The sequence below is a fragment of the Heteronotia binoei genome, chromosome 2 (assembly GCF_032191835.1).
Source record: "Heteronotia binoei isolate CCM8104 ecotype False Entrance Well chromosome 2, APGP_CSIRO_Hbin_v1, whole genome shotgun sequence".
Classification (NCBI taxonomy): Eukaryota; Metazoa; Chordata; class Lepidosauria; order Squamata; family Gekkonidae; genus Heteronotia; species Heteronotia binoei.
In genome coordinates, this window is record NC_083224.1 from 78,255,320 (window position 1) to 78,276,645 (window position 21,326).

General features: G+C 44.3%; 1 protein-coding gene across 3 annotated transcripts in view; it reads left to right on the forward strand.

Moving 5' to 3' along the window:
• PIK3C2B (phosphatidylinositol-4-phosphate 3-kinase catalytic subunit type 2 beta) overlaps positions 1-21,326 on the forward strand; it is a 515,998-nt gene that overhangs the window by 127,238 nt on the left and 367,434 nt on the right. Inside the window, exons 25-33 of one of the 3 annotated variants that reach the window (XR_009555057.1) lie at positions 7,113-7,269; positions 8,384-8,493; positions 8,698-8,899; positions 9,454-9,578; positions 10,619-10,736; positions 11,715-11,796; positions 13,677-13,783; positions 13,901-14,029; positions 18,007-19,355. Coding sequence is in view for 2 of the 3 variants with exons in the window: in XM_060231371.1 (XP_060087354.1) it covers positions 7,113-7,269; positions 8,384-8,493; positions 8,698-8,899; positions 9,454-9,578; positions 10,619-10,736; positions 11,715-11,796; positions 13,677-13,783; positions 13,901-14,029; positions 18,007-18,195 (1,219 nt within the window). In the remaining variant the exon portion in view is untranslated. Of the gene's footprint in view, positions 1-7,112; positions 7,270-8,383; positions 8,494-8,697; positions 8,900-9,453; positions 9,579-10,618; positions 10,737-11,714; positions 11,797-13,676; positions 13,784-13,900; positions 14,030-18,006; positions 19,361-21,326 lie in introns of those variants that run through there. The other 2 variants (XM_060231371.1, XM_060231372.1) reach the window with 2 other exon arrangements.

Below are 21,326 nucleotides of genomic sequence, written 5' to 3' on the forward strand. Positions count from 1 at the left end.
TCATTGAAGTTCCCAAAAGGAGCAGACTTAGTTATTTGAAACAAAGTTGCGTTTATTGTATTCTCCAAAGTTACTTCAGCATGAAAGACATTGGAACTGATGGCTAGCAGTTCGAGTCATTGGTATTTAACATTATACATCAAAGCATTCACATCTACCCCAATTCCCAAAACAAAGGCTGTCTTTGCATGTGAGACATTTTACACGGCTCCCCCTTATCTTCTACAGTTGGTGGTTACATTTCCCGGTGGCAATGTCCTTGCTTCCTCTAGGGGGGAGGTGAGAATCTGCCAGGCATTTTCTACTTCAAAGACTGGCTAACAACCTTTGATATTCCTGGGAAGCTACTCTTGGGCTAGCCCCTACTTGGCCCCCCCCTCTACTACTCTACTAATATGGGTTAGTAAGCATATATCTTTATTAATCAATATGGTTAGTGATCAGTATTCAAGAAGAGTATCAATGAACAGAGTCTGACAAACACTTCTCATCTTCCACAGTGAAGACAGAGGCAAAAAATGTATTCAGCTTCTCAGCCATTTCCCTATCTTCCTTCAGTAATCCTTTGACCCCTTGGTCATCCAAGGGCTCCACTGCCTCCCTGGCTGGTTTCCTGCTTCTAATATATTTGAAGAAATTTTTATTGTTGGTCTTTGTGTTTTTGCAATATGCTCCTCATAGTCCCTTTTTGCCTGCCTGATCAGTCTTGCATTTGATTTGCCACAGCCTGTGTTCCCTTTTATTAATCTCCCTTGGACTAGCTTTCCACCGCTTAAAGGAGTCCTTCTTACCTTTTACAGCTTCCATTATTTTGTTTGTTAACCATGCAGGCCTTGTCTTATACCTGTTTGTGCCTTTCCTAACTTGTGGTATATATTTTATCTGAGTTTCTAGGATTGTAGTTTTAAATAGTCTCCAAGCTTCCCCAAGGGTTTGGACTGTATTTACCTTTCCTTTCAGTTTCCTCTTCACATGCCTCCTCATCTCAGAGAATGTACCCCTTTTAAAGTTAAGCATGGTTGTGCTCGTCTTTTGGGGTAACTCCCTATTTATACAAATGGTGAAATCAATAACGTTATGGTCACTGCTCCCAAGCGGTGCAATCATTTTTACATCTCTCACCAAGTCTTGGGCATTACTTAGGACCAAATCCAGGATCACCCCGCTCCTGGTAGGTTCTGTGACCATCTGCTCCATAGCACAGTCATTGAGAGCATCTAGAAACTCAATCTCTTTCTCTCGACCTGAACACATATTGACCTAATCAAACTGCGGGTAGTGAAAATCACCTATTACTACACAGTTTTTTCGTTTAGCCGCTATCTTTAATCCTTCCATCATATTATAATTGTCCTCTATCTTTTGATTTGGTGGGCGATAACAAACTCCCATAGTTAAATTTCCTTTGGGGCCCTCTATTTCGACCCAAAGCATTTCTAGAAGGGAATCTAATTCTTTGATCTCAGTCTTACTGAAATGTATGCCCTCTCTGACATACAGAGCCACCCCACCTCCAACCCTTCCCTCCCTATCCTTCCGATATAACTTATATCCAGGAATCACTGTGCCCCACTGATTCTCCTCATTCCACCAAGTTTCTGAAATTCCCACAATGTCTATGTTTTCCCCCAACACTAAACATTCCAATTCACCAATTTTACTTCGAACACTTCTAGCATTTGTATGCAAACATCTATAATTTCTCAGGCAAGTTAGGCCCGCAACCTTCCTCCTGCTGCCTCGAGACTTTGGCAGGCAACCCATACTGTTTGTCACCATCTCAGTGGACAACTCTGATCCATTACCCAGTAGAAAAGTAACAGCTAACCCTTCATCTCTTTGAGATGAGTCCTCCCGAACCAGAGACATTTCATCTCCTGTCGGCTTTCCCCCAAGATTTAGTTTAAAAACTGTTCTGCCACCTTTTTGATTTTAAGCGCCAGCAGCTTGGTTCCATATGGGGACAAGTGGAGACCATCTCTTTTGTACAGCTCCCGCTTGTTCCAGAAAGCATCCCAGTGTCTAACAAACTTAAACCCTTCCTCCTTACACCATCGTCTCATCCACACATTGAGACTTCTAATTTGTGCCTGTCTCTCCTGCCCTGCACGTGGAACTAGTAGCACTTCTGAGAAGGCTACCTTGGAGGTACTGGCCTTAAGTCTCCTGCCTAGCAGCCTAAATTTTTCCTCCAGGACCTCATGACTGCATTTCCCCACATTGTTGGTGCCAACATGCACCGCGACCACTGGCTCCTCCCCAGCACTGTCTATCAGCCTATCTATAACACACGTAATGTCCGCTACCTTCGCAGCAGGCAGGCAAGTTACCATACGGTCAGTATGCGGTTTTGCCACCCAACTGTCTACTTGCCTAAGGATCAAATCACCAACTACCAAGACCCCCCCACTCCCTGCCCAGGGATGGTTCTTTGGCGTGAAAGGATACCCACTCACCAACTGAAGAAGAGGTCCCTTCTGAGGGCGCATTCCCCTTATCCTCAGCCCGGTGCCCTGTTCCCTCTTGACCCTCATGCTCCCTGGCAGCAACGGGGCTGCCACGTTCAGAGTGGGGTTCATCTAATATGTCCCCGAGAGTCTTCCCCAAGTGCCTAACTGACTGTCTCTGCTTCTCCAGGTAAGTCACCTCGGCCTCAAGGGTACGAACTCGTTCCCTGAGGACCAGGAGCTCCTTGCATCAAACACACACCCAAGACTTCTGTCCTGTGGGCAGATAGTCATACATGTGACACTCAGTGCAAAACACTGGAAAGCCCCCACCCCCCTGCTGGCATTCTGCCTTCAAGATAGCTTTTTTCAAAAATATACAGTCCCCTTTTTAATCCTGTTTATTTATGTGGCTCTCCTTCTGGAGGGTCTACTTACCTTATTGGGAACTCAAGGAATCTGGATTTCTGGTCCTTACAGAGCCCCCAGGCCAAGAGCCGCAGGCCAAGAGCCCTTTAGCTCTCACCCTTCGGCTTGCGCTAAAGGCTCGCACCCCTGGCAGGGCACAGTTTAATAATGCAAAGAGGGTGGGGAACACAGCCACTCCTAATCTATCAGCAACAATCACCTTCAGCCCACTCAAACCAAACGAACTGCAACCCAGCAACCACAAACTCAGAATTTTCAGCAATCACACAGTCACACAAACTCAGAAATTCTCAGCAACTTCCCCAGCTGCTTAGAAAGCCAAACCTCACCCTTGTAGCACTTCTTCTCTGCTCTCTCTCTGAGCTCTCTGAAATGTGCCATTTTCAGAGATCCATTTTCAATGTGAGTGGTCCATAAACATGAAACATTTACTCCCAATCTTTAAAACATGGGGTCACCCCTAGGAAGGCCTGTTCACCTCAGCAGACAACACAAAATGACAGGCCTTCTGCTTGAGAGCGGCCATGGACAACTGATCACTGGGAGTTGCATTCTTTCTGCAGGGGTCCCACACCTTTTATTATGCTGCTGCTCCTTCACTGTATGCTGTTGAAATTGAAAACAGACAATACTGGCTCAGGATGACATGATTTCCAACTTTGTGGAGTCTGGCCAAAGGCAGAAGAATAGCTCTACCATCAGCACAAGGCCTTCTCTCAGTTGGTCTGGTCCATTACCACAATGTGGAGATGTTATATCTCACTGTGTGGTTAGTTTCACCGTGGACCAATGATCAGACAGGGTAGTGCAAATCAGCTACCTGAAAAATTAAATGGCAATGTTTTACTACGTGGGTGATATATAGGAGAATTAGATCAGAGTCTTGCCCCTTATCAGAGATTTTTGAGTGCTTCCTTTTCTTCCATATCAGCCTTTCACACTGGGGTGGATTCTAAACCTGTTTTTCAAATACACTATCTAAAGGATTTCTTAAGAGTTTAATTAACTTATACCCACCAGTTAAACCCCTGGTCCTTCATTGGAGTTTTTCTGTTGTGTTACTTCAGTTAATATATAAGCCTTTTGAACCAACGGTTTTTGAGGCCCAGGCTCAACTTTACTCCCAAAGTGGTTTCCCAATTTCACCTGCCTCAACACATAATCCTTCCAGTCTTCTTTCCTGAACCTCAATCCCTAGCAGAACAAGCAATGAACATGTTAGATGTGAGGAGAGCAATGCTGTTTTATTTAGATTGCACCTCAACATTCAGGAGAGATAACTTCTTTGTTTGCTTTAAAGACCCAAACAAGAAGAAAGCAGTATCATCACAAACCCTATCTAGATGAGTGATGACTGCAGTTAAGATCATACACTAGAGCAGGTTTGGAATGCCTGTTTTCCCCAAAAGCACATTCAACAAGGGCTCAAGCTTCCTCAGTAGCTTTTCAGTGCAACCTAAGCATCAGGGAGATCGGCAGAGCAGCAACTTGGTCCTCTCTATTGACATTCATAAAACACTACTCCTGTTGATGTAGATTCCAGGAGAGAGGCAGCTGTAAAAAAAGCAGTGTCATAATCTCTGTTTCATTAACTGGCCTATACCCGCCTCTGTGGTAAGTGAGCTTGCTAAATCTCTCATCTCCGACTGCATAGAAGACACAAAGATGAAAAGATGGTTGCACTTACTAGTAACTGGTGTTCACTGAGAGTCTTCTGTGCAGGCACACATCTTCCCCACTGTGGGCCATACACCTCCTCCTCAGTCTCCACTGTGGTGGAAAGAGGACTGAGGGAAGAGTGCTCCCTCCATCCCTTGTCATGTGATCATTTGGGCAGGAACAGAGCTAGAAGCTCTGCTATATCGAGGGGGAGGAGAAGGAGTCAGCTGTACATTCTGGAAGCTTGTAGAAAACTCCTCCATAGCAAGCCTGCTCTGAAGCAATCCCATGTGGGACTACACAGAAGGCACGAAGATGAACATCAGTTATAGGTAAGTGCAACCATGGTTTTGGCTGCTGTGTTAGGCTGAAGGCATATGAGCTATCTATTTTCATGGATATATTGGAGTACAGTGCCTGTTTTCTTATTGTACATGGAGTTTCAAGGTATATGCTAAATTTTATCAAAGGAGCTTACCTGCAACATCTACTTATTTTGGAGGCAGAAGTACAACCTGCCATAATTGGGCACTAAATCTGAATACCTTTCTCACATGTTTGTTTTGAAATCTCAAACACTGTAGTATGCTAACAGCAGAATATTTTTCAGAGGATAGTCCTCTGTGTTAGTCTGCAGTAGAAGAGCTAGATTTGAGTCCAGTAGCACCCTAGAGATCAACGATATTTGGGGGGTATGAGCTCAAGAGTCAAAGCTACCTTTGTCAGATATCTGATGGAGCTTTGATTCTTGAAAGGTTATACAAAAAAAAACCTTGGATCCCTCCGCCCTCCGATCCCAGCGCTTGCTTTAAGCATCAGCTGAAGCCAGGCAGACAGGCACGGAGGAAGCACCCACCCCCTCCGCAAACCCAGCACTTCGCGAGCGCCGGCTGTGGAGGGGGCAGCGTGCTTTCTCCGTGCCTGTCTGCCTGGCTTCAGCTCTGATGCTTAAAGCAAGCGCTGGGATCGGAGGGCGGAGGGAGCGATCCTGACGCTTGCTGTAAGCATCAGAGCTGGAGCCAGGCAGGCAGGCGCAGGGGAAGCGCTGGGATCAGAGGCGGAGGCAGCGGATCCCCCCCCCCCGGAGGAAGGTACGTACCTTCGCTCCATAAGATGCACACACTCCCCCCCACTTTTTTTGGGGGGGGAAGTGCGTCTTATGGTGCGAAAAATATGGTATCTGAAGATGGTGTGATCATATCACCTTAGTCATCTCCTATCCAAACTAGAAGAAGAAGAATTGCAGATTTATACCCCACCCTTCTCTCTGAATCAGAGACTCAGAGCGGCTTCCATGTCTTCTCCCCCCACAACAGACACCCTGTGAGGTGGGTGGGGCTGAGAGGGCTCTCACAGCAGTTGCCCTTTCAAGGACAACCTCTGCCAGAGCTAATGGCTAACCCAAGACCATTCCAGCAGCTGCAAGTGGGGGAGTGGGGAATCAAACCCAGTTCTCCCAGATAAGAGTCCACACTTAACCACTACACCAAACTGGCTCTCAAGCCATATCCACCTCCCTTCAGTCTTTCCTCATAGGACCTGGCCTCCAGACCCGTTACCGTCTTCATTGATAGTATGTTATGAAGCTCTTGTTCACTGAAAGTAAAAGTTGTGGTACTTTATTTTCCTCTGTGAAATGTTTCAGGATTTTTTCCTGCTATTGTTATTCCACTCTCCAAATATGTGGTTTTGTTTCAGTAGAGGGACTGAGGCAGGGTAGAAGTTGATTTTCAAGGTCCCTCAGTGTACTCTGGAAGGACCTAGGATTCTGTGAGGAGATGGAGGTGTTTTGGATAGTGGTTTCTGTCTGACCATAGATTACAAAGACTAAGGGTATGGTGATTTCTGCTTATTCCCACTTCCATGACAGACTTCTCTTTTGTCTCCTTTGCTATTCCTGAAAGTATGCTGACCCCTAGGGATATCATTTCAGGGGGGCTCAGCTGCAGAAGGAAGAAAAGTTATTTATTTATTTATGTATTTATTCATTCATTCATTCTATGATTTATATCCCGCCCTTCCCACAAAATGGCTCAGGGCGGCTCTGAGTTATCAACTAACTCAGTGTCCCACAGCTGCTTCCACAGAAAGATCTAGGGAAGCTTTAATCTTCCAAGTTTCTGGCAGAAATTGCAGTCCTATTAATTTTGGAACTGTGTGGCTGATGCAGGCCCATGAAAGCACTGGGATTGTTTTGTACCTGGGATTAGCCATAATCTCATATATGTGCAGGGCCTTTTTGTAGCAGGAACTCCTTTGCATATTAGGCCACACATCCTTGATATAGCCCAGGGGTGGCCAATGGTAGCTCTCCAGATGTTTTTGCCTACAACTCCCATCAGCCCCAGCCATTGGCCATGCTGACTGGGGCTAATGGGAGTTGTAGGCAAAAAACATCTCGAGAGCTACCATTGGCCACTTCTGATATAGCCAATCCTCCAAAAGCTTACAAAGCTCTTAGTAAAGGGCCTACTGTAAGCTCCAGGAGGATTGGTTACATCAGGGGTGTGTGGCCTAATATGCAAAGGAGTTCCTGCTACAAAAAAAGTCCTGTATATGTGCATTCCTTCCATACAGAGACCGAGCTCCATTTGTCTTCACGTCAGATATGGCGTATGTCATCAATGGTGGGGACAAGCCTTCCAGCCGTTTCCATGACTTTGTTGATCTCTGCTGCCAGGCCTACAACCTGATCCGCAAGCATACCCATCTCTTCCTCAATCTCCTGGGTTTGGTGAGACACTCCATCCCATCTCCTCTATTCCCCATAGCTTTCAGATGTACTGCATCTGTCCAGGAGCTTTTTAACACTTACTTGAACCCTGTATCACAGGATCTATTGCTGACTTTTGCAATTAGGTTTTGAGTGTTGTGCATAGAAATAGAGTGGTGGGAATGCATCTTGATTTAAAGAACAGGGAACTGCTTAGGCATTACAAGCCTGCAGTTCCTCCATTATAATGCATCCGCTCTGTCTCTTGTTACTCAGCCCACTGATTTAAACCTTCTCATCTAGCCTGAGTGGGGTATAAGAGAAGCATTTATCTTGGTGAGGGGCAACTTCTCTTCCGGGCCAAATGGGAAACAATTTTGGCTGCATGCCTCTTTCCAAGAATGGTATGTGCAGGGAGAAATCCCAAGACAAGGAGGGAGGCTACTGTTTCTCCTACCTTTTTTTCCTACTATTGCCCACCTTTGTGTGGGATAAAACTAAAGTCCCGCACACTACACTTGGTGGGAGAAGAAGGCAGGTGAAAGCTGCAATAAGCAATGCATGCATGTTCCTGGCACTAGAGAGCTTTGAAGGGGAGGCAGTCATCTCTAGTTAAAAATCTGGATTACTATGGAAATGCCTCATGGTATGGGTGGGTGCAGGATTCTTGGAAGATGCATCTTTCCTCACTGTTCTCCCTCTGTGTGTGTGTTTTATGGGAGAACTTTTAAGAAGCTAGATTGCATGTATGAGCCCCATGGCACAGAGTGGTAAAGCTGCAGTACTAAAGTCCAAGTTCTCTGCTCATGACCTGAATTTGATTCCGGTGGAAGCTGGGTTCAGGTAGCCAGCTCAAGGTTGACTCAGCCTTCCATCTTTCCAAGGTCAGTAAAATGAGTACCCAGCTTGCTTGGGGGTAAAAGTAGATGACTGGGGAAGGCAATGACAAACCATCCCATAAAAAGTCTGCCATGAAAACGTCATGATGCGACGTCACCCCAGAGTCGGAAATGACTGGTGCTTGCACAGGGGACTACCTTTACCTTTAGATTGCATGTGGTACATCTCAGGAACATGGAATGTACACAGCTTGAGTAATTGTGTGATTCTAATCAGTGGCTTGTTTGACACCCAGATGCTATCCTGTGGGATCCCTGAGTTGTCTGACCTTGAGGACCTAAAGTATGTCTATGATGCACTGAGACCACAGGACTCTGAGGCAGATGCCACTACCTATTTCACCAGGTTTGTGGGTGCTAATATTAACCCTAATAGAAGGAAAAGTTATCAACTAACTCAGTGTCCCACAGCTGCTTCCACAGAAAGATCTAGGGAAGCTTTGGTCTTCCAAGATTCTATATGAGAGACTGTTGGGGCTTCTGAACATCTTGCTGTAAAACAGCCATTACATTGTCTATCTAAAACTTGGCATTTCATACTGTGATGCAGGTTGATAGAGTCCAGTCTGGGCAGTGTAGCCACGAAGCTCAACTTCTTCATTCACAATCTGGCACAGATGAAATTCACAGCTTCAGACTCCCGGCCAACACTTTCCTTTGCTCCCCGTGTGCACACTATCAAGACATCTAGCAGGATCGTTGATGTCTTCTTGTGGCGTCATGAAAAAGTCTTCAATCCCAGCAAGGGCTATGTGAGTCCTATCAGTAGATATTTTGGTGTAATCAGAGGGCAATGGGTAATGGTCTCACAAAGGGCAATGGTTTGGCTCCTGCAATGTGTGGAGAAGGATCACAGATATTTCCCATGTTTCCTTCCCTCGAGTAGCCCTTTCTGACTCCAGGAAAGCTCATTCCCAGGGTCATAGCACTCATGTGAACTAAGAGCCATGCAGGTTGGGAGGCTGCAGTGGCAGGGAGAGAATGAATGAAAATGGCTTCTGCTTCTTCAATCAGTGCAGCTGTGTTTATGGAAAAAGAAGGACTGACTTCACCTATTTACCCTTCTCACTGCAGCTTCCCAACCCACAGCCTTGGAATAAGTTTTCCAGGGTCAGAATAATCTCTGGGGGGGAGGGGAGCGTCAAAAGATCTGCAACGGTTAGCTCCTTCCACTGATGGGTTATTGGACTGGAGCTTGAGATGGTCCTAGAAGTGGAGTTTCAGCAGGTGATAGTTTGTACCTCTTGTGGATCAGCATTCTTGGTATCTCTAGCTGGACTTCAAGGAGACTTCCCTTGCTTTACAGATATACATTGTGAAAGTGAAGCGGGAGAACCCATCTGAGATCACTTATATCCAGCGCACTTTTGAGGAGTTCCAGGAGTTGCATAACAAGCTGCGCCTCATTGTTCCTTCCTCTCTTTTACCCAGGTTAGCTCCATTGGTTTACAGGACTCCTTTTCTGACAGGACTTCTTCTCTTACTGAGTGTAGAATCAAGATATATGTTTGTGTAACTGATTATATACACATGTAAAGGTGTTCCCTGGGGTACTTCCTCTGCTCTGTGCTTCCTTGCTTTTGTCTAATAATAGGTTTCTTTTTGGAAAGCCTTGTGTGTATGTGTATTTTACTCACAGTCAAAAGTTCCTTATCTGGGGGTTCTCCTCCATTAGTTAGGTTGGCCAGAAATCCAATAGGTTTATTTTCTTTTGCACTATGTAGCTTGGTTGGTTGGTATGTGCTCTGCATGTATCCCCATGGTATATACCTGGCTCTGATGCATTCTGTTCCACTATATTTTAGTGCTGAATCTTTACACTTTCAAGAAGTGATTGGAGAAAACCTGTTCTTGGCTCATAGACACACAGTCAAGCTAAGGCTTATTGTTTCCATGATTTGTACCTTTTAGCAGAAAGAAAGAACCAGTTCTTATTAACATACCATGAACTGTTTGCATCACAAGCTATCCTGCCTTGGTAATGCCTCTCTACAATCTTTCAATAGAAAGCACCATGAATTAGTAACATTCTAATCTGTTGTTCAGGGAGACAGACAGATTGAAGATGAAGGGATGGATGGCACCTTTCTCCCCAGCAGAGACCCAAAGTGGCTTCCACTGTTCTCCTCTCCTCCATTTTATTCTCACAATAGGTTAAAAGTGTGGCAGGCTCAGCAAACTTTCATGGTAGAATGGAGATTTGAACCTGAGTCTCCCAGTTCCTAGTGTACTCTGTAACCACTATGCCACACTGGCTGTCTAGAAAGTGAATAGAAGTTGTTTGCATTTAGACTTGCAAAGAATGATATTAATTGTAGTCCACATACAACAATGGCTGAGAAGACTGAGCCTTCTAAAATTAATTCGTGCATAACACCATTGCAGGGAACAGGGAGCCTTTTCTTTTTTCATGGCTGTAGTTTATGTTTAGTTCTCTTATTCCCCCCCCCCCACATCCCACAATTTCCCAGCTTCCCCAGCAGGTTTGTGATTGGACGCTCACGAGGGGAGGCAGTTGCAGAAAAAAGGAAAGAGGAACTAAATGGCTACATCTGGAATCTACTCCATGCTGCCCCTGAAGTGGCTGAGGTAAGAACAGTCCCTTGCAGTGGGAAAGGGAAAAGATGGTGATTTAAGCAAGACCAAAGATAAATTGTATGAAAGGACTGCAATGTATACTGGAGTGTCATCTGTTCTTTTCTACAAATGTCTGTTTCTGCAGTTCTTTTATAAACACTTGAAATGTTGCTTAAGGTAACTTTGCTGATACAAACTTAAAGTGCATTCCCCTTCCTTTTTCAGTTTTAAATCTGGGAGCCTCATTTGAAATAGTTGGAGAATATCTACAGTACAGTTGGCAAGAAAACTTGTATGACAGTGATAGCAAGCTGAGAGCAGCACTGTCCCTGCTAGGAATTTGGCAGCTAGATTACCCATCATTTGACTTTGCTTTCCTATTCATATAATAGGAGGACATAAGCCTTAACTTTCGAACTCATATATGAATATTGTGCATAATCATCATAACCACTGTATATACTAAACAGCTTTAGGATTCTTCAGCCACAGGAATATGTTAGCTGATTATGAGCTGATTATCATGAGAGGGTAGTACATAGAGATAACATACCCAACCAAACCATTGTTTCACATGATGATGTGGCAGGGTTGCCATTCATTGCTGGCAGCAGGGAATCCCCCATCAACAGCAGGCACTTCCCTACTACCACTCAGCAGGCTGGTGGGGAGAAATAGCAGGCAATGGGGGGAGAATGTTAACATCATCCCACCATACTGACATCACTCCCAGTGTGCCCAGAAGTGACGTCAGCGCATCACTGGGGGATACCAATGATGTTCTTATAGTTTGCCCACGTGCCAGAGTATCCCCAGTAACATGCTGATGTCAAGTCTGAGAGTTGCTGGGAAGGGCCCCCAACTCCGGTAAATTCCCCCACCAGTTACCAGTCTCTGCCTGGCATCCCTGTATTGCGGAGATCAGAAATTGGTGACTCATGATTAGAAAAGTAAAACTGTGTCTGACCTAATAATGTGCTTTACTTGCAGTCTGATCTGCTGTATACATTTTTCCACCCCCTTCCAAGGGATGATGTGGCTGCAGGAACCAACCCAGCTCCAAAGCCTTCAGGTAAATTTCTGTCTTAATTTGTTTTAATTCATCCTTTCTCCAAGAAGCTCAGGGAAGCACACAGTGTTCTCTCCTCTTCATATTACCCTCACAGCAACGAGCATGTGGGTTTGATTAGGCTGAGAGGAACTAGCCCAGGGCCACCCCATAAGCTTAAGTGGTAGAGCAAGGATTTGTACATGGGATATGGGTCTTCCTTCTCTTAGTCAAACACACTACCCACAACACCACACTAGTTCTGTGTTGAGAAATAATACGGCCTTTGTATCTGGATCAGTACTGGGGATAGGGAAGAAAAGCCAAGGGTATTGCTCAGCACACCTCAGTGTGAAATCAATGTATCTAATTATCAACATGGCCAAATCTGTGGATACTTAAATTCAGACTGGAGCCATGAACATACATGACATTCTTTGTATAGACCTGAGAAAAGCCGAGAGTTTGTAGACAAATAGACTGCGTGGCTAACATCCCCCAAATGATAAAAGCAGCAGGTATATCTTTAAGAAATTGATACCCTCTGAGGTATGTGGCTGTTGTGGTCGTTGCTAGGCAAGCACAATAGGCTGTCAGTCTTCTAGACTTGGTTTCTGTAAGTAAAAAGGAGAGCAAGAGGGCAGGGCCTTTTCCAGGGCTGTTTGTGTCTTTGACAGAGGACTCATTGAGCCAGCCTGACACCAACAACCAAACAACTTAATACCTCCCAGCTTGTATGACTTACCCTGCTTCCTGCTGTTCAATAGCAGCCAGTCCAGTGCCAATATGTGTAGTGAGTCCCCACTGTGGAGAAAGGAAAAGTACTAATGAAGTAAATGTATACTAAATATATCTGTAGATGGGGGGCATATTAAAGAAAGGTGGGTGGGTGAGAAGGACAGAAGGAAGCAGGGAAAGGTGAGAAAGGAAAGCAGGAATAGCATGGGGAGGGGCGATACAAAGTAAAGTGTATCTCCATAAGTCCTTGAAGGTTCTCCTCCCCAAAACAATTGGACTCAGCATGCAGCTGGCACTGTGCAATTAGGCTATAGTTTTCATAGATGGAGAATGCCAAGGGGAGTGAAGGAGGGAAAGCTGAAGATGGTGAGAGAGATAAATATAGGTTGGCTGATAGGTGGGAAGAACTGAAGGAAGCAGGAAAAGAGGGGAGGCTTGGGGAAAAGAAAAATGAAACAGTAGAGGAGGGGGAAGATGTGCCCTGCAAATCCTTGAAAGTCCCTCACTTGGCTATCATAAGATCAATCTGGTATATTTGGAAACAACTGAAAGCACTGGTCACATAAAATAATCTGCTACTTCTTCCTAAAGTGAGCATTTTCATTAGGGATTATGTATTTGTAAGTAATTGACATCAGGTTTTGAGTGGTACAGTCAGAGAAATCTTAACGTGTCACATATTTATGAGATAGAAGAGAGGTGGGATATTGGTTGAGAGCCAGTTTGGTGTAGTGGTTAAGTGTGCGGACTCTTATCTGAGAGAACCGGGTTTGATTCCCCACTCCTCCACTTGCAGCTGCTGGAATGGCTTTTGGTTAGCCATAGCTCTGGCAGAGGTTGTCCTTGAAAGGGCAGCTGCTGTGAGAGCCTTCTCAGTCCTACCCACCTCACAGGGTGTCTGTTGTGGGGGAAGAAGATATAGGAAATTGTAAGCCACTCTGGGTCTCTGATTCAGTGAGAAGGGTGGGGTATAAATCTGCAATTCTTTTTCTTCTTAAATGAGGGATGAATGAAGAGTGGGGGGGATGATTAGAAAAATAAAGTGTGCAAACTTTGTGAAAATCTGCACAAATTGCTGTGACCTAGGTATTGCAATACATTCTTCTGTGTCCTTGGAAAGACTATTTTGTTCTGCCAAAACTGCAGACTGTTCGTTTTCTCCCTAGATGCTACATGGTCCCAACCTGTTGAGAAGATGGGTGGAGAAGTGAAGCTGTCGATCTCCTACAAGAACAACAAGCTCTTTATCATGGTGATGCACATCCGAGGTCTGGTAAGTGCTGAGCTGGAACTATCTGAGTGGTGGTGTCAGCCAGACTTACTTCATATCTGCAATCTTGTGTAATGAAAATAACTGACAGTGTGGAATGGTGCCCTTTTCTTTTTCCAGCAACCTCTTCAGGATGGCAGTGACCCTGACCCTTATGTTAAGATCTACCTTCTGCCTGATCCCCAGAAAACTACCAAAAGGAAAACTAAAGTTGCTCGAAAGACCTGCAACCCAACTTACAATGAAATGGTATGCTCCTGAATGCCTTCCCTCAGTGGGCTGAGGCAGGGACTGATACAGTCTTGATAAAGACAGGCAGATGCTCAAGCAGATAGAAGTTCTCAACTTTGTGTTGCCTTTTGAAAATGTTGGCAACTGGCTGAGATCATTCCTCCCTCCCTCCTTCTATGCATTGCTATGTTTAGAGAATGAATTGATTCCATAAATATTTGCTGGTAGATTTGCTCAGGTCAGAGCAAAATTTGTCAGTATTTTTTAAAAGAACCAAATATATCTGCAAATATATCTTTAGCCATCATGGGTAAAAGCTGGTCACAGGGAAACCAGGGCTGAGGACTGGTGCCCATAGTGTTTGTTCTTTTCATTTGCTACTGAAAGGGAGCTTATTGTATTTCGATAGTAGCAAGCCTAACTGTAAACAGCAGTTGGAGCAGGACAGTATAGCACTTTGAATTCAGGCCAATTCACTTTGAATTTCCAGCCTGCTAAGACTGATTTAACCCCATTATATACAGGTGGGGAATGCCAAGGAGGCTATAATGTATGCACTAGGATTCTTCAGTTAGAAGAATCCTTGAATCTCCCCTCCCCCCCCCAAAAAAATTGTGTATGCCCCTCTACTTGTGCACTGTATGTACCAGTGTGAGGCAATCAAGCAAAATGACTGCAAGAAAATTCATTTCTTCCTCCTGAATTTCCTAGTATAAAAGTATAAAAGCAACTATAAGCCCACCTCAAAGGAAATACTGGTACCAATGGAAATTGCCACTTCCCCTGCCCTGGTTGTACTCCTTTCTGCACAGAAATTAAGAAAGCGAAGATTTTCCTGGCATAGAGATGATGGAAAATGTTTCACCTGTTTCATTTCTTTATGATAGACATAGGCTCAGAAAAACTCTGCCCCAGTTTAAGAGATTCAAGCTAGAAATATTGCAATCATTAGAATAAACCAAGGACAGCTGCTATTAAACAACTTCACAAAAGCTTCAACAGACTGTTTTCATAAACCATTGTAAAAGCAGACATGTTTCAAGTTAATGCCTTTTCAATGACTATAACAGACTTTCTGTTACATCTTTCTGAAACCACCATTTTGCTGCAGAATTGGCTGCATCGAGAATTTGTTCTTGCTTAACCATTAAAGGTATTCATTCAAAATGTGTTGAGAACTGTTATTGTTGTTGTTGATCAGTCGCACAGTCGAGTCCAACTCTTTGTGACCCCATGGACAAAGTCATGCCAGGCCCTCCTGTCTTCCACCATCCTCCGAAGTCTGCTCAAATTCGTGTTTGTTACATCAGTAACGCTGTCCAGCCATCTCATCTTTTGCCGCCCCCTTCTTCTTTTGCCTTCTGTCTTTCCCAGCATCACGATCTTCTCCAGTGAGTGCTCCCTTCTCATTTCATGGCCAAAGTATTTGAGCTTCAGCATCTGACCTTCCAGGGAACAGTCTGGGTTGATTTCCCTTAGGACTGACTGATTGGATCTTCTTGCAGTCCAAGGGACTCTCAAGAGTCTTCTCCAGCACTACATCTCAAAAGCATCTATTCTTCTGCTCTCGGCCTTTCTTATGGTCCAGCTCTCACAGCCATACATTACTACTGGGAATACCATCGCTTTGACTATACGGACTTTTGTTGGCAGGGTGATGTCTCTACTTTTTATTATACTGCCCAGGTTCGCCATAGCTGTCTTCCCAAGGAGCAAACATCCTTTTAATTTCATGGCTACAGTCACCATCTGTGATCTTGGATCTCAGAAATGTGAAGTCTGTCATTACTTCTATGTCTTCCCCTCCTATTTACCAAGGTGTGATGGGGCCAGATGCCATGATCTTAGCTTTTTTGTTGAGTTTGAGTTTCAAGCCTACTTTTGTGCTGTCCTCCTTCACCCTCAACAAGAGGTTCTTTAGGTCCTCTTCACTTTCTGCCATTAGAGTGGTGTCATCTGCATATCTGAGGTTGTTGATGTTTTCCCCAGCAATCTTAATTCCGGCTTCTGCTTCATTCAGGCCAGCATTCCGCATGATGTACTCTGCATATAAATTAAATAAGCAGGGTGACAATATACATCTTTGTCAAACTCCTTTTCCTATTCTAAACCAATCAGTTGTTCCATATCCTGTTGTGACAGTTGCTTCTTGACCCTTATACAGGTTTCTCAGGAGACATGTGAGGTGGTCTGGTACTCCCATCTCTTTAAGGACTTGCCACAGTTTGTTGTGATCCACACAATCAAAGGCTAGAAATTAGCATATGATGACTCACTAGCCACCTTCAATTGAGCAACGTGTATGGAGCCTAAGCTTCCAATGTTTCAAAAAGCTCAATGAAGATGTATAAAGTCCTTCAGCTTCTTCAAGTGAAGTGTACGTCTTCATTGAGCTTTTTGAAACATTGGAAGCTTAGGCTCCATACGCATTGTTCAATTGAAGGTGGCTAGTGAGTTGTCATATGTTAAGAAATTTCTAGTTCTTGTGATAATTATACCATGTGTCAATAAGTGTGTGTAACATTGTGCAGCTTTTTTGTGGGTTGTTTGCCTTAGGGCTTTGTTGGGTTACTGTTCTCTGGAAATCTGCATTCAGTTGGGTAAATCTTTCTTTTTCACCTTTGCCTTTTGCTTTCCTTCTTTCCTCAACTATTTGTAAAGCCTCATCAGACAGCCACTTTGCTTTCTTGCTTTTCTTTTTTTTTGGGATGGTGCTGATTGCTGCCTTCCGTGCAATGTCATGAACCTCCGTCCATAGTTCTTCAGGCACTCTGTCTATCAACTCAAGTTCCTTAAACCTATTCTTCACCTCCACTGTATATTCATAAGGGATGTGATCAAGGTCAAACTTGAATGGCCTAATGGCTTCCCCAGTTTTCTTCAGTTTAAGCCTGAATTCTGCAATGAGTAGCTCATGATCTGAGCTACAGTATGGTAAAAGCTTTCCTATCCAGCACACATTGTACACTTAAGCTAGTTGCTTTATCCCACTCTGCCCACAGAAGAATCTGCAACAAACCAACCCCACTCCATTGAGAATGCTTTGGCAACAGCACCCGTGCTTGGCAGGACCATTCCTCTCAAGCCACGGAGACATCCTACAGGACAGGTGCACAGGTGGGCCAGCTTCTTAGGAGCCCTCTAGCAGGGCTACCTACTGCCAGCTTGAGGCAGGCTAAAGGGGAAGATGCCAGCTGTCAGAAACCCAGCACAAGGCAGAGGCATCAAGCTGACTGGCTGGGGAGTGGGGTGCACACGCACATGCCCAAAGATGCAGTGTGATGGAGCTGAGAGGCTTATCTTCTGAGCAGTGCAGGTTAACTGAGCATTTTTGGACAAGTGTTGGATAACAAAGCTGTAATTTAATCTTTTACCGATAGAAGTTTCTTTAAAGACTTTTAAAACTACTTGATAGCAGCTATTCTTGGTTTCTCATGGCAAATAATGCTTACCTGGAACTACAAGCTAGAAAAATACACTGTTGTGTTAAGATACTTCTGTATAATTCAAGAATGTCTTAAATAATTTGGAAGAGTCATTCTGCTTTGGTGGCCTGAGAGACCAACTACACAGTATACTTTCCCCACATACATCCCCATGTCCAATCAACAGACATGGTTTGGGAGTTCTTATGGTTGGAACTTGGTTCCCATGTGCACTGGGATCCAATCTGGATTGAGGGGGAATGGGGAAAGTGTATTTAAGCCCCTACCCCCTTCATGCTATGTGTTCAGATTCCACAGCAAGGCAAGTAGTGGATCTCTGGAGCTGTGTCAGGTCAGGAAAACACCCCCGTCTCTCCATACGCTATGGTCCCAATCCAGACTTGGCTGCCACACACCTAGGAAGCAAGTTCTGAATACTAAACTCCCAGACCATATCTATCAACTGGATCAGGAGACACACCCAGGAATAATGTATTATGTAGTTATATTGGCAGCTGCTTGTTTGAGTCTTCCTAAGAGTTCCACTCTGACACTTTCTGTATCTTGCAGCTTATCTATGATGGGATTCCAAAAGGAGACCTCCACCAGCGGGAGCTGCGTCTCAGTGTCCTGAGTGAAGAGGGCTTCTGGGAGAACATCCTCCTTGGGGAGGTCATTATCAGACTACGGGATCTGGATCTGACAAGGGAGAAGATGGGCTGGTTTGAGTTGGGCTCTAGGAGCCATGGGACCATGTGAGGAGCAGTAAGGCAACAGTGCATTTGGAACCACTCTGGCCCCACGGGAGTCCCTGGGAATTGGTGCACGTTCCAGGAGTTGTATCCTGGTATATCTGAAAGGATTTCGTTTCCTGCAAATAAGAACAATGGATATATAGTTTCTTTGTAAATGAAGGGTTAATTTCCTGTGGAGAGTGAGCACTTGGGGTTGAGCCATGATGGGAAATCCTATTATGACTTGAAATGGCTGCCATAGACTTGTCGTTTTATAAATTTACCTTGTGTCAAGGGAGCAATGAATTATAGAGAGGGAGGGGTAAAATATTAGAGGGTGTTTTTCTTTGGGGATATTTTAATTTTTTAAAAAAGTTAAAAAAAAATTCAGTCTAGATAGGACTTAAGACCTTGCCGGGTGGGGGCTATATTGTCAATGAGGTTCTTACTGGACTTTCTCAAAGGTTTTTTTTTTTTAAATTTTTAAAGGATTATGTGCATAAGAACTTGGGTGGAGGCAAGGGTGGGGGGAGGGGAAAGATACTTTGGGTGGGTATGAATAGTATATTAAACCCTTAACTCTGGGATAGGAGCTGGTGTGCTCCAACTTAAGCCATCTTGGAGAATTTGCTTCCAAAGGAGAGCTGTGTAATTTGTACAAGTGTAGAGCTTACAATTCCTGATTTTCTGCTAGGAGATGTAACCTAGGAAACATGCTGTCTTCAACTAACATCTGCACTTGTCTCTTAGAGGCAGAAGGCGACCATGTTACTCTTGATTCCAAACATTTACCAGCAAAGGCCTTGACCACAGCAAGCATCTGGCAGCTGTGTTACTTCTACGTTCCTTGCTTGCTGTGCTGAAGTGTTTCTCATGTTGTTTTTCCCAGTCAGTCAGAGGAACTGGATCTGCTTGATGGGATGAGTTGCATTAAGTCTTGAAAAGAGATACATTGCATGGATGCAAGCAGAACACATTTGTCTTATCCTCCCTAGACAGTTAATTAGCATAAGCACTGTTGATAGAAATTGGTCTCCAGTGTTGTAGGCTACCTAATTCCATTGGCTAAAATGCAGATTACACTACTTTTACAACCTTAATAGATGAGCCCTTTATTAACACCATAGGCTCTTCTTCCAAGATGGTGGATTGGAGGCAAGAGGCAAGACAAACTTGTAGGATAGGGTTGCCAGCCCCCCCCCCCCCACTGGAGGCAGGGTCCTCCGTGGCCAGGCCCCACCTTCCTACTGCCAATCAGCTGGCAAGTGAGAAGGGGAACTTAACCTGAAAAAGGAGAACCATCCAAAGTGCAGCAACATGTCTACTTCATTGCCCACACAATCCAGAAGTGACATCATCACATTTGGGACATAGGAGTGACACTCTGGAATTTGGGCAAAACCTCTCTGATAGAAGCCAAATTTACCTTAGAGTTTTTGCCCAAATACCAGTGCTGTCCTGATGTGCCAAATGTGATGATGTCACTTCCAGGTCACATGGGCAGTGGTCTAGACACAGCATTGTATGTCAGCTGGGCCTCCCTGTTGCTCCTGGCAGGTCCCCCCCATCCCCCATCAGCTGCCAGGACAGATCTGGCAACCCTATAGTAAGATGATTAGTTAAAGGCTGACAGGCATTTGTCACTAAACACCACTGATTTCTTAAGCCTCTGTATACACCCATGGAATTACAAAAGCTCCTGTAGAACAGGCAGCCCTTAGGTATTCTTTCTCCTTTGTTTTGAAAAGAGAAACTTTGTAGGAAAAAAAATGACTTTTTCCCACAGGGTTGGGAAACTACAAACTTTTAAGCCTATTCTTTTGCAATTAAATAAAGAACAGATTTTTTTAAAAAAACCCTCAATTTTAAGTGATGTCTTGTGCTATTTGCTTCCTTGTACGAAAGAGACAATACTTCAAAAGAGGAGGGAGAGGGTCTTTCCACATCCCAGGCAGAAACCTTGCAACTGTGGGCCTAGTCCACTGCCCAAGAACCTGTCACTTTCTCCCCCATGATGAGCTGTTCACAATAGGAACACCTTAAATCAATGGAATGTTTCTCAGGATCAATAGTATGATCGTGTAAAAATTTTAAAATGTTGTATTTAACAGGTGACCAGTTTGGAAATAAGCTGAGTTCAGGGGAAGGACTGTTTCAGTCCGTTCCCAGATTGAGGTTTATCTGAAGGTGCCATTGTATTAATCTCTACATTGCTGCAGGGAGACTTCAGAAAGCCACACGTTAGGGTGTTGGCCTTGTTCATTGATTCTGTAACCTGTCCTGTAGGAAGGCAGGTAAAGGACCTTACAGGCATATGCATCTTTCTCAATTGTAAAATGGTGGCATTAATTAAAAAATAAAAGGAAACTGAATTCAGTAGAAACTGTGTTGTGTATTTTCTGCAGCAGGAGTTAAAAATCCACAGTGATATTGATACATTTCAAAATGTATTCCCTATAGACATTCACAGCAACCTAAAATTTAGACTATATGATGAAGCAGTGTGTACATAAAAATATCAGGAAGGAATCCTGGACTTAATTAGTTTGCTTGCTCTTTCACACCTTGCTTCCCTCTCCTTTATACTTTTATATTATTATTATTGCCAGTTTGGTGTGGTTAAGTGTGCGAACTCTTATCTGGGAGAACTGGGTTTGATTCCCCACTCCTCTACACGAAGTGACCTTGGGTCTGACCACTCATAACTCTGGCAGAGCTGCTTGGAAACAGCAGTTTTTTCAGAGCTCTCAGCCCCACCTACACAGGGTGTCTGTTGTAGAAAGAGGAAGGAAGATTGTAAACTGCTGAGACTCCTTCAGGTAGTGAAAGGCTGGGGTATAAATCCAATCTCCTCTTCCTCCTCCTCAACCAGACCACCTCTTTTTATTTTATTATATGGGCTTTGTTATAATGAGACGCTTCTTGATAACCAGACCAGCACTCCTTTGGCTATATAGCTATCAAATTATAAAGGTTGAAAAGGAAGAATTCAGTGAATAAGCAAAAAGAGGGTTTTTTAGCGTGGGAGCATTCCATAGTATCTGGTATGCAGGACGAGGTACATAAAACAATGTATAGTTGCCACTGATTTCAATGCAGATTGCACTGCATTTACAACAGCTTCCCCTCCCCCCCAGCACAGTGGGATTGTGTACC